The 15,977-nt window shown below is 39.4% G+C and overlaps 1 protein-coding gene across 1 annotated transcript; it reads right to left on the minus strand.

Moving 5' to 3' along the window:
• Positions 1 to 13,598: 13,598 nt before the first annotated feature.
• On the minus strand, positions 13,599 to 15,754 carry LOC127119790 (uncharacterized). The gene has a single exon (XM_051050113.1). It carries the CDS (start codon positions 15,540 to 15,542, stop codon positions 13,809 to 13,811), a length of 1,734 nt encoding a protein of 577 aa, XP_050906070.1. The 5' UTR covers positions 15,543 to 15,754; the 3' UTR covers positions 13,599 to 13,808.
• Between the last annotated feature and the right edge of the window lie 223 nt (positions 15,755 to 15,977).

A 15,977-nucleotide genomic window follows, 5' to 3' on the forward strand; every position in this document is an offset into this window, starting at 1 on the left:
TTGTTTGAAAAGCTGTTAAGTGGGTTGGTTGGTTTGTTACTATAAATAGAAGTTCAACTACTTGTATCAATGTAACATTTGACAAATTGATTCAAGTGTACAAAGAACAAGAAAAAGTGAAATAGGTGTCCAAGATTCTTCATCTTCATCTTCAACATCTCACAACACATCAATTACACACAACCCTTTTTGAAGTGCTTTGTGATTGGTTAAAGGTGATAATGGTCGAAGCCGAGATTGGGGAATCCGGTTCGGGTTGAAGCTTGCGACAGGTTTTTTCTTGAATAAAACCTTTAGGGTTTTGTCCTCCAAGACTGGTTTGATTTTTGGGGGTTTTGGACGAATTCTTCATCAATTTTCAGCTGAGCGAAGGTGATTGAGAAGAGGAAGTCTTCATCAATCTAGTAGCGGATTCAGTGATATTGAAGGGAAGATTTCTGGTTCGATTTGTTGTAGTTGAGATCAGCCGGGCCGAGGGTTTGAAGAACTGAGAGTTATTCAACAAAGGGGCTGGAATCGGAGGTCTATCAACAACAATCGAAGGACTTGATTCACCTTGAATCAAGGAACAAGGAGTGGAAGCAACATTCAACGTCTTGAGAATTATGTTGTATATTTGCTTGTCAATCCTTGTATAAACTGTTATACTCAACAGGTGATATCTATTAAAGCAATCTCAATTCTAGTTTTAGAATTGAGGGCAGACGTACCCCCGAAGCAAGGACGACGGGGGAACTGCCTCATCAAACCTTTGTCTTCTCTATTTTTCAGCATATTTGTTTTGGCTTAAAAATAAGTGATTTTTGTATAAGCACTTTTATCAAACCTTGATATTAATTGAGTAAGAAGTTAAAACTCTGTTTTTGAATCCAAAGTACAATAAGATATTGTACTAGACTAATTTGAATCACTTACTCAACATAAATATCACTTGGAGTGTTTTTACACACCAAGTGTTTGATAATTTGCCTAAACCAAAATTATCTTAGTTGTGTATCTAGTTTTGTTTGCTCTTTGAATCATTGGAACTAGGAATCCTAGCAAGTGAAATAAATCATTGATAGTGTGACTAGTGCAGTGATTCTTATTCTACATTATCACTAATCCATAGGCTAGACGCATATCCGGTTTTCCAATAACCGTTCGTTTTAGACTATATTTTCCTCGGCCGCTTCCGCACTTAAAACAAATTTTCAAAACCAATTTTTAATTGGTAGCGTCGACTCAAATTTTAATTGGGAACTATTCAACCCCCCCCCCCCCCCCCTTCTAGATCCGTGCCATAGTCTAACAAGTGGTATCAGGAGCACCGGTTCACTCTGTGCTTCAAAATATAACTTTGATTGAAATTGGCTAACGAACTTAAAGGGGCTTATAATAGAGCTCCCGTTTTCAATGGTGAAAGTTATAGTTATTGGAAAGACTGTATGCTGGTGCACATAAATTCCATAGATAGAAAAATATGGAACGTTATTCTCAATGGTCCAATTGAAATAACCATGACAAATGAGAATAATGAATTAGTGTCAAAGCCCGAAGCACAATGGACCGATGATGATGAAAGAAAATACAATTATGATTGAAAAGCCAAAAATATCCTAATCTCCTCATTAGGTGTAGATGAATACTATCGTGTATCCCATTGTCCTACTGCTAAGGCCACGTGGGATTCACTACAAATCGCCCATGAGGGGACGAACGATGTTAAGTTGGCAAGAATCAACACACTAACACAAGAGTTTGATCTTTTTTTTATGGAGCAAGGGGAAACCATTGCTGACATGCAAAAGAGATTTACTCATCTCATCAATCGATTACATTCATTAGGTAGGCCGGTTTCCAATGATGTTGCTACTAATAAGATCTTGAGATGTCTTAACAGGGAAGGGCAGTCGAAAGTGACCGCCATCAAAGAAGCAAATGATCTCACCGTATTAGACTTGACAACATTATTTGGCAAACTACAAGAGCACGAACAAGTACTCTTGAGCCTAGAACAACACGAAAAGATAGAAAAGAAGGACAAAACAAAGGTGAGTGAAAAAAAAATCTATAGCTCTTAAGACTTCCTCCTCGAAGTCTCAAGCAAAAGAGCAAAGTGATTATTCCTCGAGCGACGAAGAAGAAGAGGACAAGAGCGAAGATATGGGGTTGTTCGTTAAACGTTACAATCGTTACGTGAGAAAGAACGGCATCCAACATTTCGAGAAGAACTTGGTAAACTTCCGGAAACAATCGAGGTACTCTAAAAATGATGACTCAAAAGGTAAAAAGACTAGAGGGTCGTGCTACACTTGTGGGAAGCCCGGTCATTACAAACCGGACTGTCCGATGAACAAGAAGAGAAAGGAAAAGGAATCATCCAAATCACACAAGAAATCATCAAAGCCAAGGAGAGCATACATAGCTTGGGAAAGCGATAGCGACTCCTCCGATGATGAATGTTCTAGTGATGAAGAAGAAGCTGTAAACCTATGCCTCTCTGCTCATCAAAAGAACAAAAAGAAACAGGTACGACATGCTAAATATGAAAAATCCTCTAGTATGTCTCATCATGAATTACAAGCTGCATTTGATACTTTACACTGTGAAGCTAAAAAGGCCTTTAAAAGGCTTGCCTCAAATAACCAAATTTTTATCCATTTGGAACAAAAAAATCGAGAATACGAAAGGAAACTTGAGGCACTCAAAGCTTCTATGGTAGAAAGCACAAAAGCAGGTTGTGAGGACCTTAGAAATACGATAATTAACTATGGGTGTGATACTTGTTATATTTGGCAAGGTGAAGTAAGAAACCTAAAGACCAAACTTGACAAGGCTCTTGAGCCCAAGATTACCTTTGCAATCGATAAATCAAACTTTCGAAAAAGTATGGTTAATCCATATCAAAAATATAAATATGTTATAAAGGATGAAGATAGCAAAGGCAATCATAATGTCAATTTCTCTTGTCTTTATTGTTGCAAGAAAGGTCACTCCATTGCTAAATGCAGGTTTAGGAGATTCTTAGTTCCTAAAGGCATTTATCAATGGCTGCCCAAATGCAACCATCTCGTTACTAACTATTCAGGACCCAATAAGCCATTGGGTACCTTCTCGTGTTAATTGCATTTCCATAGGTACAATGCCTCGAGACCACCGAGAGAAGATGGGGTGGATGCTCAAGGCACATGTCAGGAGACATATCACTCTTCATTGACTTTGTGGCTAAGAAGAAAGGATATGTAACCTATGGTGACAACAATCGTGGAGCAATACTAGGTAAAGGTAGTGTAGGTAACCCTTCTTCCACTACTATTTCTGATGTATTGCTTGTCGAAGGTCTTAAACACAATCTACTTAGCATCAGTCAATTATGTGACAAAGGATACAACGTATCTTTTTCAAAAGATTGTTGCAAAATTGTACATAATGATAATAAGAAGAGTATGTTTAATGGTCTGCGAGTGAATAATGTTTATATGTTAGACTTGAACGAAGTATCGTTAACAAGTGACAAATGCCTTGTAACAATGAGTGAAGATTCATGGTTATGGCATAAGCGTTTAGCACATGTTAACTTTGACTTACTAAATAAAGTAGTCTCAAAAGATCTAGTCTTAGGTCTCCCCAAAATAAAGTTCACCAAGGATCACCTTTGTGATGCTTGTCAAAAAGGGAAGCAAACGAGGATCTCATTTAAATCCAAAAATATCGTTTCAACAACGAGACCTCTCGAACTTCTTCATATGGACTTATTTGGGCCATCTAGGATTAAAAGTCTAGGAGGAAATTATTACGGTTTCGTAATAGTGGACGATTTTTCTAGATTTTGTTGGACTATCTTTTTAGTAAGCAAGAGCGATACGTTCGCCGCCTTTGAAAGATTTGCTAAGATTTCCCAAAATAAATTAAATACAAACATTGTTTCAATTAGAAGCGACCAAGGGGGTGAGTTCGAAAACCATTTATTTGAAGAATATTGCGGTAACCATGGTATCGATCATAACTTCTCCGTTCCACGTACTCCTCAACAAAATGGGGTTGTGGAGCGTAAAAATCGAATTTTGGAAGAATTGCGAAGAACAATGATTAACGAAAGTGGTTTACCGAAATATTTTTGGGCCGACGCCATTAGTACGGCGTGTTATGTTTTGAATAGGGTGCTCATTCGCTCCATTCTAAATAAAACACCGTATGAGCTTTTAAAAGGGCGAAAGCCAAATGTTTCTCACTTACATGTTTTCGGTTGCAAATGTTTTGTATTAAACAATGGAAAGGAAAACTTGGGCAAATTCGATTCCAAGGCCGACGAAGGTATCTTCCTCGGATACTCTCAATCGAGTAAAGCATATAGAATATATAATAAACAATTACTTGTTGTGGAAGAGTCTGTACATGTCACTTTTGACGAATCCTATCCGAGAAACGTCGGAAAGGGTAGTGTTGTTCATGGTGCAGGTACATCTACGGAAGACATACTCAAGGGTGGCGAGCCGGGGATTGATCAATCCGACAAAGTCAAAGTTGATGAGGATAAAGATGTACACCATGAGGAAACCGAGGTAGCTCATCCGCCTTCAAACGATGATCTCCCTCAAGCTTGGAAGTCTCCCAAAGACCATCCAATTGACAACATTCTCGGAGATATATCAAAGAGTGTTACAACTCGATCGAAGCTAAGTAATTTCTGTTATCACTTCGCTTTCGTTTCACAAATGGAACCTAAAAACCCTAAAGAAGCCCTACTCGATGAACACTGGTTTTTGTCAATGCAGGAGAAACTAAATCAGTTCACTAGAAATGAGGTTTGGGACCTTGTCCCTCCTCCGCGAGGTCATCGAGTAATCGGCACCCGATGGGTGTTTAGGAACAAGTTGGACGAAAACGGGGTAATAACTCTCAACAAGGCGCGTTTAGTCGCGCAAGGGTATAACCAAGAGGAAGGCATCGACTATGAGGAAACTTATGCGCCGGTTGCCCGACTCGAGGCTATACGCCTTCTACTTGCCTTCGCTTGTGCGAAAGACTTTAAACTATTCCAAATGGATGTTAAGAGTGCGTTCCTTAACGGTTACATAAATGAAGAGGTCTACGTTGCACAACCTCCGGATTTTGAATCTCATGAGCATCCCGATCATGTTTACAAACTAAAAAGGGCTTTATATGGTCTCAGACAAGCTCCTAGAGCTTGGTATGAGCGACTAAGTAAATTTTTACTTGATCAAGGTTACTCAAGAGGAAAGGTTGACACAACTCTCTTTATTAAACGTCAAGGAAAACACTTGATATTAGTACAAATTTATGTTGACGATATTGTATTTGGGTCTACTAACATGAATCTCGTGAGAGAGTTTTCGGATCTTATGCAGGGTGAATTCGAGATGAGTATGATGGGGGAGCTCACATACTTTCTCGGTTTGCAAATTAAACAACTCAATGAAGGAACATTCGTGAGTCAAACAAAGTATTGTTTGGACCTTATCAAGAGATTTGACATGGCAAAAGCCAAGGCCATTGACACCCCCATGCCAACATGTGCAAACTTGAATAAAGATGAAAACGGTAAGGACGTAGAGGTAAAAAGGTATAGAGGTATGATTGGATCACTTCTCTATCTTACGGCTTCTCGTCCCGACATTATGTTTAGCGTGTGTATGTGCGCAAGATACCAATCATGTCCCAAGGAATCCCATCTAAAAGCTGTCAAACGAATACTTCGATACTTATCCGGTACTCCGAAGTATGGACTATGGTATTCCAAAGGTAATGATTGCTCATTGGTAGGTTTCTCCGATTCCGATTTTGCCAGTTGCAAATCGGATAGGAAAAGCACTAGTGGTACTTGTCAGTTATTTTCAAATTCCTTGGTCAGTTGGCATAGCAAGAAACAAGTTTCAGTTGCTTTGTCAACCGCCAAAGCGGAATACGTTGCCGCCGGTAGTTGTTGTGCTCAAATCCTATGGGTTAAGCAACAATTATTGGATTTTAATCTCAAACTCGAACGTATTCCCATTTTCTGTGACAATACAAGTGCCATTAATCTTACCAAAAATCCTGTGTTGCATTCTCGCACCAAACATATCGAAATTCGACACCATTTTCTTCGGGATCATGTAGAGAAAGGTGATGTTGTATTTGAACATGTTAACACTAAAAATCAACTAGCGGACATTTTCACAAAGCCGCTAGCTATTGAGCCTTTCTTTCATATTCGCCGAGAACTTGGTATTCTCGACATTTCGGAACGGGCACTATAAATTGCTTGCTTTATCTTATTTCATTTAAAACTATAATCTTGTACTTCTAACAAGTTAATGTTGTTGCAAGCACAAGTATATTGTTCATCAAGTTATTCCGGCATCGAGGTGATATTGTTCCTTTACCCTTCTCTCTCTCCCAACCTTCATGGTTAAATAGTTGTATTACTTGATAATATTGTGTATATATATATGACTTGTTTCTTATACCATATCTGTTTGGATGTTTAATGTTGTGTGGCATTCTATTTATGCATCAAACATGTGAGCATATGTGCATAACAGTGAAAATCTACAAAATTTGCCTGTATGAGTCGACCATAACAGGGCAATGGTCGACGCACACCTTAAAAATTTTCTTTTTTTTCAAAAAATTCAAACAGTATGCGTCGACGCATGCAGAGGGTATGGTCGACGCATCGCACGAAAAATCAGATTTTCTGCATAAAATGTTCAAACTTCCCATGCATTTGCATTTCAAATTCTCATTAAGTGTGCATTTAACCCACTACATTGTGAGTTGCATCTACCTAGTGCCTATTGTCTCTTGGCCTCTCCTCTTCCCAAAATCCTAAATCTTCATCTATAAAAAGGGCAAACCTCCTTCTTGCAAATCATTCTCAAAATCTTACACCAAGCTTCACTCTCTACCTTTACAAAAAGCTTCAGAATCATTACCAACGGCTTCCTCATCCCGCAAACCTACCGGTAAGAGATCAAGGGGATCATCCTCTGCCTCCCTACCCATTACCGTTGTCTCATTAGTTCCACCGGCTCTTGTCGACACCTTCAACAACGACATTGGTCAAAGAGGAGTTGTGAGGCAACATGCCTTCTAGAAACTCAAAGCAGAATGCATGCATCTTGTAGACATCATGTCTCTGCTACAGTATCACGGTATTGTTAAATTCCTGGAATGCAATGCCAAATATAGTGAAGACCTAGTCCGTGTGTTCTACACTTGCCTTCGTGACAAATTTCGTGGTCAAAAGTTTCACTCCAGGATCGGCACAAGAAAGGTATCGTTCAAGTCTGATGTTTGGAATAAATATTTTGATCTGACATTGGCTGCTGATGAAAATCCTCTTGCTGAGGTAACTGATTCTCACACAATAGAAGGATATGAGTTTAAGAGCGCTTTGAACGCTATGCTAAAACGACCCTACCCAGACCACATTATGAACAGTGATACGTTCCCACGAACTGTCACTGCCGGTAAGCTGAAAACAGGTGAGCGCATTCTTCAGTGGATTGTGGCGCGCATCCTGCGACCTAAGAAGGGTGGCCTTTCCCGAGTTGAACAGTCTGAGGTTCATCTCATATATATCCTGAAAAATCAGCGCAAAATAAATTGGCCCTACTACATTGCTAGTAGGATGTTCAGTTTACGAGACTCCGGACGAGGCACTGCTCTTGCCTATGGATCTCTTATTCAAGAGGTTCTTACTGCAGTCGACGTTGATTATCCGTCCTTTTCTTATACCTCCATTTCCTCAGATAAAGAATTCAGCCCAAAAACTCTCTCTATGATGGGATACTTTTGGTCTGATGAGCGGAAAGCATACAGATTTGTTCGCAGGGGGTATATTTCTACGATTGTTGAAGAATATGATGATATTGATGAAAGTGAAGAAGAAGACCAAGAGGAAAACGAAGAAGAAGGAGCAGGACAAACATTTGAGCAGCATGATAGTCCTCCACAAGCAGACACACACGACTACACAAACACCGCTTGGGTTCAGAATACCTATTCAACTGAAGAAGATGCCCCCAACCATGGTGGCTGGGGTGAATGGCAACATATGGGCTGGTCAACACAACACAAATTCTATCAGCCGTATCAATATGGTGCTGAAGAATCTCCACCGTCTCCTCCGCAGCAAGAAAATTCTTCTGAACTTTTAGATATGATGCGAGATATGCAGTTGGCTCAACAATCATTCATACAAACTCAGGATGAGCGCTATGCTCATATAAGCAGCCAGCTTCAAGCACAAAATGAGAGGCTCGATAGCCTCTCAACCAGCATGAATGAACGGTATGCAGCATTCACCGAAACATTTGCACGACAGGAGCGGTCCGTCGATGTGGGCCTCAAGTATCTAAGTAGTGTTGCTGACCAAATGACTTATTTGGCAGATCCTGATAGAAACCCGAATGTTTGTTACGGTCGAGGACGAGGCTATTAGGACATAAAACTGTATGTGCATCTGTACTTTTGTTGTTTGACTGAACTTATTATCTGTTATGCTTGTTTGTTAATCTAGTTTAATGTTATCTCCTTTTCAATTTGTTCAGTAATAATATTTGGTGTGGTATTGTTATATGATTTGCTATCTCCTGTTGAATATCATGTTATGTTGAATTATAGTTCTATTTCTCTTTTTGATGTTGTCAAAGGGGGAGAAGAGCATGTACCAAAGCCAAGAAAGAGCATGTACCAAAGTCAAGCCAAGATATTCACAACAATTAACAGTTTGTTGTTTTGCAGCCAGTCTTAGATTACAAAATAAAGGGGGGTGCGTGTAAATATTGCATGTTGTTTTTCTTTGGTTTCACACAGGTTGTCATCATAAAAAAGGGGGAGTATGTAAGGGCAAACTGTCATACAACATACGATCATAGGTTTCGATGATGACAAATTACCACCATGGATGAATCGGCATTGTCGAATCCACCTCTACAAAACAAATGCAACATATCATCTATCATATCCTTTTCTATGTTCATCTAAACTGTTATATTTCATACAACATATGTGGATAAAATGTGGTCATGACAAAATGCATGAAAACCACAAAAATTTGAATTTTTGCAGATTTGCAGGGTTTGAGTCGACCGCAGGGTCGGCGCATAACATAGTGCAGTTTGTCACGGGTCAGCGCACGGAGGCTTGAGTCGACCACAGGGTCGGCGCATGAAGTTTTCAATTTCCCACGGGTCAGCGCACGCCGACCTATGGTCGACGCATACTGATGTATTTTTCAGTTTGTCCAAAACTGCAGGCTATGCGTCGACGCATAGACCTGATATGGTCGACCGTTCGCGCGCAAATACTGTTTTTAAGCAATTCCCACCTTATTTGAAAAGTTGTTAAGTGGGTTGGTTGGTTTGTTACTATAAATAGAAGTTCAGCTACTTGTATCAATGTAACATTTGACAAATTGATTCAAGTGTACAAAGAACAAGAAAAAGTGAAATAGGTGTCAAGATTCTTCATCTTCATCTTCAACATCTCTCAACACATCAATTACACACAACCATTTTTGAAGTGCTTTGTGATTGGTTAAAGGTGATAACGGTCGAAGCCGAGATTGGGGAATCCGGTTCGGGTTGAAGCTTGCGACAGGTTTTTTCTTGAATAAAACCTTTAGGGTTTTGTCCTCCAAGACTGGTTTGATTTTGGGGGTTTTTGGACGAATTCTTCATCAATTTTCAGCTGAGCGAAGGTGATTGAGAAGAGGAAGTCTTCATCAATCTAGTAGCGGATTCAGTGATATTGAAGGGATGATTTCGGGTTCGATTTGTTGTAGTTGAGATCAGCCGGGCCGAGGGTTTGAAGAACTGAGAGTTATTCAACAAAGGGGCTGGAATCGGAGGTCTATCAACAACAATCGAAGGACTTGATTCACCTTGAATCAAGGAACAAGGAGTGGAAGCAACATTCAACGTCTTGAGAATTCTGTTGTATATTTGCTTGTCAATCCTTATATAAACTGTTATACTCAACAGGTGATATCTATTAAAGCAATCTCAATTCTAGTTTTAGAATTGAGGGCAGACGTACCCCGAAGCAAGGACGATGGGGGAACTGCCTCATCAAACCTTTGTCTTCTCTATTTTTCAGCATATTTGTTTTGGCTTAAAAATAAGTGATTTTTGTATAAACACTTTTATCAAACCTTGATATTAATTGAGTAAGAAGTTAAAACTCTGTTTTTGAATCCAAAGTACAATAAGATATTGTACTAGACTAATTGGAATCACTTACTCAACATAAATATCACTTGGAGTGTTTTTACACATCAAGTGTTTGATAATTTGCCTAAACCAAAATTATCTTAGTTGTGTATCTAGTTTGGTTTGCTCTTTGAATCATTGGAACTAGGAATCCTAGCAAGTGAAATAAATCATTGATAGTGTGACTAGTGTAGTGATTCTTATTCTACATTATCACTAATCCATAGGCTAGACGCATATCCGGTTTTCCAATAACCGTTTGTTTTAGACTATATTTTCCTCGGCCGCTTCCGCACTTAAAACAAATTTTCAAAACCAATTTTTAATTGGTAGCGCCGACTCAAATTTTAATTGGGATTTATTCCCCCCCCCCCCCCCCCCCTTCTAGATCCGTGCCATAGTCTAACACAAGACACTACAGAATGAGTTCTTTTTCAGAGAATCATCATCAGAACATTCTTGTAACTGAGCATTTAACACAACCTATTGGCCCCAGAGAGTTTCTTCATTTTTCGTTAAGTTTTCCTCCCATCTAGTCGACTTCTCTACGGTGCCCCAAACAATAATAGACAGAATTTTTGCTTCGAGCTCACCACGGTAGATATCATCCTCCATCTTCCTAAGTTGGTCATTAAGATCATTCACATGCCCAACCAATTCAATCGAAGACCCATGAAGACGTTTTTCTTCAAAAGGGAGAAAAGCTTGCTTCAGGCAACCCGCATCTCTAGAGAGTCCTTGTCAAGGTCGGTCTTCCTTACCCAAACATGGTTATAATGAGTCCTCAAGGATTCAACCTCTCGGGATAAAATAGAAGGCACCGAAAACTCTTCAGGGTCGGCGACTAATTAATTAAGGAGTGGCAACACCCTCATCACATAGATGGTTATCTCCTTTACCAGATCACACCGGCCAGAAGAAGAGATGTGGCTGACAAAGGCATAGTCCCCAACATGCACAAGGTTATTCATCTCCCCTAGTTGTTGAAAGGAAAGATCAGCCAACATGAAAGACAATCGAAGAGAAACACTATTTGCCTTTCTAGTAGCATCAACTACGGAGTCAGTTTTCACTAGTCTAAGCCTCTTTACCCGACCTTGGTTAGAGGTAGCCGGATTGGCCTAATCACGTTTCTTCTTGGACCGACCTTCCGAAGGAGTCAGAACAAACGAATGGACTTTAGGCTCTAGTATAGGGTCGATCGCAACAATGGGACTTTTCTTGTACCGGTCTGCAAAGATAAGAAAGATCAAAAGATGAAGATCGAACAAATCCATATACCCACAAAGGGAAAGAAATAAATAACTTACCAAATACCTCTTTTTGTCCCTCCACAAAACTAGCTTTAAGCCTCTTCCATACAAAAGATAAGATCATCAAAAAATGAGAGCAAAATCGCTTTTGTTCCCTATCTACCTCGTTGAAAACTTCATAGGGGATCCGATAACATTTGGCACCTTTGGAGAAATGGTCTGAGACCATAATCGTCGCCTCCGGTCCATGCACTCAATTTGCCCATCGAATGTGGGAGAAACGACACAAAATTTCCCATAAGCAAGGGGAGAAATATATGCTTAGCCAAAAAGCAATACGCTTTAAAATACCTTCAATTGTAGGTGTAGACCTTGAAGACCTAGTTGTTGGCACAACAAAGAGAAACAAGCTCGTGACCGACAACATCCTTTGAGGCGGGACATACTTCAAAACGGTGGAAAAAGATATCTAAAGAAACTGAATCTATTTTTTCCTAGTATTCATACCAGTACTAGAAAACTCAAATAAAACCCCAAGCCTAGGGATGAAGTTGTGAAGGGGGAACTCAGATATTATCCGGAACCTCCGTCTTAAAAGAAGTTAGTAGAAAACGAATGTCGAGCTTCTGGAAAATGCACGAGTAAAAAGGAATATAACACACTTCAAACTTATGGAATGTCTTTTTCTCAAGCAAAATCGATATAATACCTTAATCAAAGAAAACCCTTATTTCTAAAGGACCATGTGGTATTTCTTCCCCTTTGACGAAGGTAGATTTGTGGGCTAAATACTCAGCTTCGACCCAAAAGTAATCTTTCACTGCAATCTCCGCCATCAAAACTGATTAGGCAAGCAAAGATTTAAGTTCACATAGCAGAGCATAGTAATATGATGAGTACGTGGTAACAACATAAAAGTGAAAAATTAGAGAATATCGTCTAGCTTTTTGTCAAAAAGAAAGGTCAAAATATCGAGGTTTCTAAAAAAGTTTCAAGGGTGACATAAGAAATTGCAAATCTAAATCCACCTAAAAAATAAGGCATTATTGAAATGTCCTTTTATCATTCAAAAACTTCAAATTAACCTACATTTATGTTACCCCCACCAACCCCCTTTCATTTATCAGCACCACCGCAGTGACCCCGCGGTCAACCTTGTCACCATCTTTGCCATCCTTGCTGTTCAACAAACTCTAATGACTGAAGAAAACATGCAAATACATCTACTTGGGCTGAGACATAATTGTTTATTTACATAACTATGACAAAGCTTAAGTAAACATCTAGTAGATTATAACTCAACCTACCACAATCAAGTTTTGTTAGCAAATGTGATTGAAAAGAGGTATTTACGGAAATACATTATATAAACTGTCATTGTAAAACTAAGCTATGAAGTATAAACAAAGAACTTGAATTACCTGTAAAATGGTTGTAAAGAAGTTAGTGTGTTAACCCTTGAAAATCTCATATGGAAAGTCTGATAAAGGAGCAAAATGATCAAATAGGTCTATCAATAAATTTCAGTGAACTTTTGAACTATAGAATAGAACATCAGAGGAAAGAAGTTCACAGAATCATGTTCTGTTCTGTTCTGTTTTTAGAATAATATATAACTAAAATAGGATTAGTTGTCAAATTTTCCACACCTAGGACTTCCATCAATTTACACTAGCCATGTCTCAATAGCAGTATCACTGTAGAGGTGTGGCAGAACAGTCCCCGGCCGCTACGAGATATGCAGTAGCAAAGATGTTTCATGTAGTGGCGCTCACAATGGCTGCCACAGTCGCAATAGCACCTCGCCTTATATTGAGATTGAGAATTCCAAAACAACCCATTGAAATTTAAATTTCACAGCTTTTTGATAGAGGTACTTTAGGAATAACGCAATTCAGCAATATCATAACATTTGGGTTTCTCTAACCTTGATTCACTCATGTTGCATATTCCACCCTCTCATTGATCAGTCACAGCAAGTTGTTAAGATTTTGCATATGAAATTAAAATTATAAACTCCAATTTAAATTGTGGCTGCAATCCGGGATGGATAACACTGATCCATAGGTATTCGTAGGTTCACTGTCCCCGTTGCATGGACACCAAACAAAGATTTAGCATAGCTGATTGAGCATAAATATATGAATAGCAATAGCAACTCATGTACATTTCCTAAATCAGCAAATTCAACTAAGTCAAGATATACAAATCAGTTTGTTTCCTCGAATACTTTTCCATTAGACAAAAGTTTCTTCAATTCATTAATTTAAACCGCGTAAAAGTAAGTATATGTGAAAGAACTGAAGGGAGATCAACAGGCAAAGTCTCATCGCAAAACAAAAATGATTTCCTAACCTCAATTATCTATTCCACCAATAGTTAGTAAATCCGAAGGAAGTGAAGCTGGATCGAGCTCCCAACAGTCTTTCAACAATTCAGGAGCTTCGTCGCAGGGAAATTTCTGCGCAGGAATCTGATGAGAAAGTAACCAAAATTCATCCTTCCCTAGAAATCTAACAGCATGGCTCCCACTCTCCTGTCTTTTAAACACTGTCTTGTAACCATCAACCTTCTCAAGAAATGCCATGCTCATACCATTCATCTCACTGTAACTTGTCAAAAACACAACAATATCATAGCATCTTTTGCCTTCACCTCCATCAAGACTTGCCTCATTGTAAAGCGCCCAAACCGAGCCCTTCTTAGGATAAATTTTGTAAACCTCGCGCGCTGCTCGATCACAGTCCACAACATGAGAAAAAACATTTACTGAATTAATTGTAGTCTTCTTAGCAATTTTAAACCTTCCGCAAGGTATATGAAACCCTAATTTCTCCCTGCTATCAATCTTTTCATCCCCGTTGTACTGTAAATCCAACCAACTTATCCTCACTTGAAAAGGATTGGCCGTAACGGTTTCATCAATCAAAGCATACTGCCTCGGCATTCCATCATCATCACCATCATACACAGCCCAAACTTGACCTTTCTTAAAACTCCTCCCCACTCTATCTTTATCAAAATCATAAAAATCTGAATCCCCAACCGCCATAGCTTCTAATTCTTCTCCACTAAAATCCTTATGCTTCTCAAGTCTTGGCGCTTTTCTCTTCACATAATCCTCATTCCTCTTCTCCTTGACTTCAAAATTTATAATTTCCAATCCCTTCATTTTCTCTTTCTCATCCTCCCTCTTCACAGCATCCTCATTCTTCTTCTCCTTGACTTCAAAACCCTTGTTAATTTCCAATCCCTTCATTTTCTCTTTCTCACCCTTTATCTTAGTCTTCACTTTCAATTGAAATTCAGCCAATGTCATTGTTTCCTCTTCACTCCCATCAACATTCATGGATTCAGAACTCTCCAAAACCTCCTCAACCAACCTTGTTTTCTTCCTCATTCTCCCAGCAACACCCACTTCATCATCACCCTTAAAGCTCGCCCCTTTTTCACCACTCACTTCACCATTATCCTTAAAGCTCTCACCTTTTTCACAGCCCATTTTCCCATTCTTCTTTCTCTTACTCTTCAACATAAAATCCCCCAAAGTGGTATCATCTTCTTCCTCCTCAGACCCATCGTCCTCAACAGCTTCAACAGCCTTAAAACTCTTGTTACAACCAGGGCACACAAGTTTATGACCCAAATACCTTCTCTCAAACTGATGCAAAACCCTGCAAGTAGAACACGCAGTCCAAAAAGTTCTCATCTTTTCACGAATCTCAAGATTAACCTTACCGTCGTAGCTTTCTCTGAGGGCTTTATCAGAGAGAACACCAAAGGCGTCGGTAACAAGTTTGAAAGCTTCTTTACACGATGCCACGTGGCGGCGGTTGTTGTCTGGATGAAAAAGTGAAGAGAGTTTGTTGAACTGTTTGCGAATAGTGTTGGAATCGGCGTCGGGTTCAACGTCGAGAACGGCGTAGAAATCGGGAGCGGTTAGGATGTTGAGAGAGTTAACTAACTCTGAGATTCCTGAACGTTGGGGTGGTTTGGCGTATTTAAGAGCGGTATTGGAGTTTTTGGTTTGTGCGAGAGATTTGAGTCGCGCCGATTCGTGTTTTGCTGGATTTGTCGGTGTTGTTGCCATTGGAAGATGGGTTTTGGATTTGGGGAAAAGGACGTGGATGGATTTGATGGTTCATTCTTGGGCCTGCCTCTAAGAGGAAACATTAGAAAACATTATGAACATTTATGTCTCTCTATAAGAGGAATATTTGAACTATTTGATGCCTAAGATAGCTAGGATTTTAGAAAAAACTTCACGTAGAAAAGAGGAAAGAGAAAAGAAGAGAAGCAAGTTAGGAGATCTAGGAGATAACTCATAGAAATGGTACAAATCATCAGCAATAGGGATGGACATAAACCGCAAACCCGACCCAACCCTTTAATAACCGGGAAGAAAGAAGGTAATGGACGGGTTCAAACGGCTTAACGGGTCCAATGGGTGATAATAGCGGGTTCAATTGGTTTTAAATGGGCAGGCCGGGTATCAAATTATAAATCGCGGGTACCCTAATCCGCC

Source organism: Lathyrus oleraceus, chromosome 2, assembly GCF_024323335.1.
Source record: "Lathyrus oleraceus cultivar Zhongwan6 chromosome 2, CAAS_Psat_ZW6_1.0, whole genome shotgun sequence".
Classification (NCBI taxonomy): domain Eukaryota; kingdom Viridiplantae; phylum Streptophyta; class Magnoliopsida; order Fabales; family Fabaceae; genus Lathyrus; species Lathyrus oleraceus.

Excerpts from the sequence above, each read along its gene's own strand:
- LOC127119790 (XM_051050113.1), bottom strand. The coding sequence starts at position 15,542 with ATGGCAACAACACCGACAAATCCAGCAAAACACGAATCGGCGCGACTC.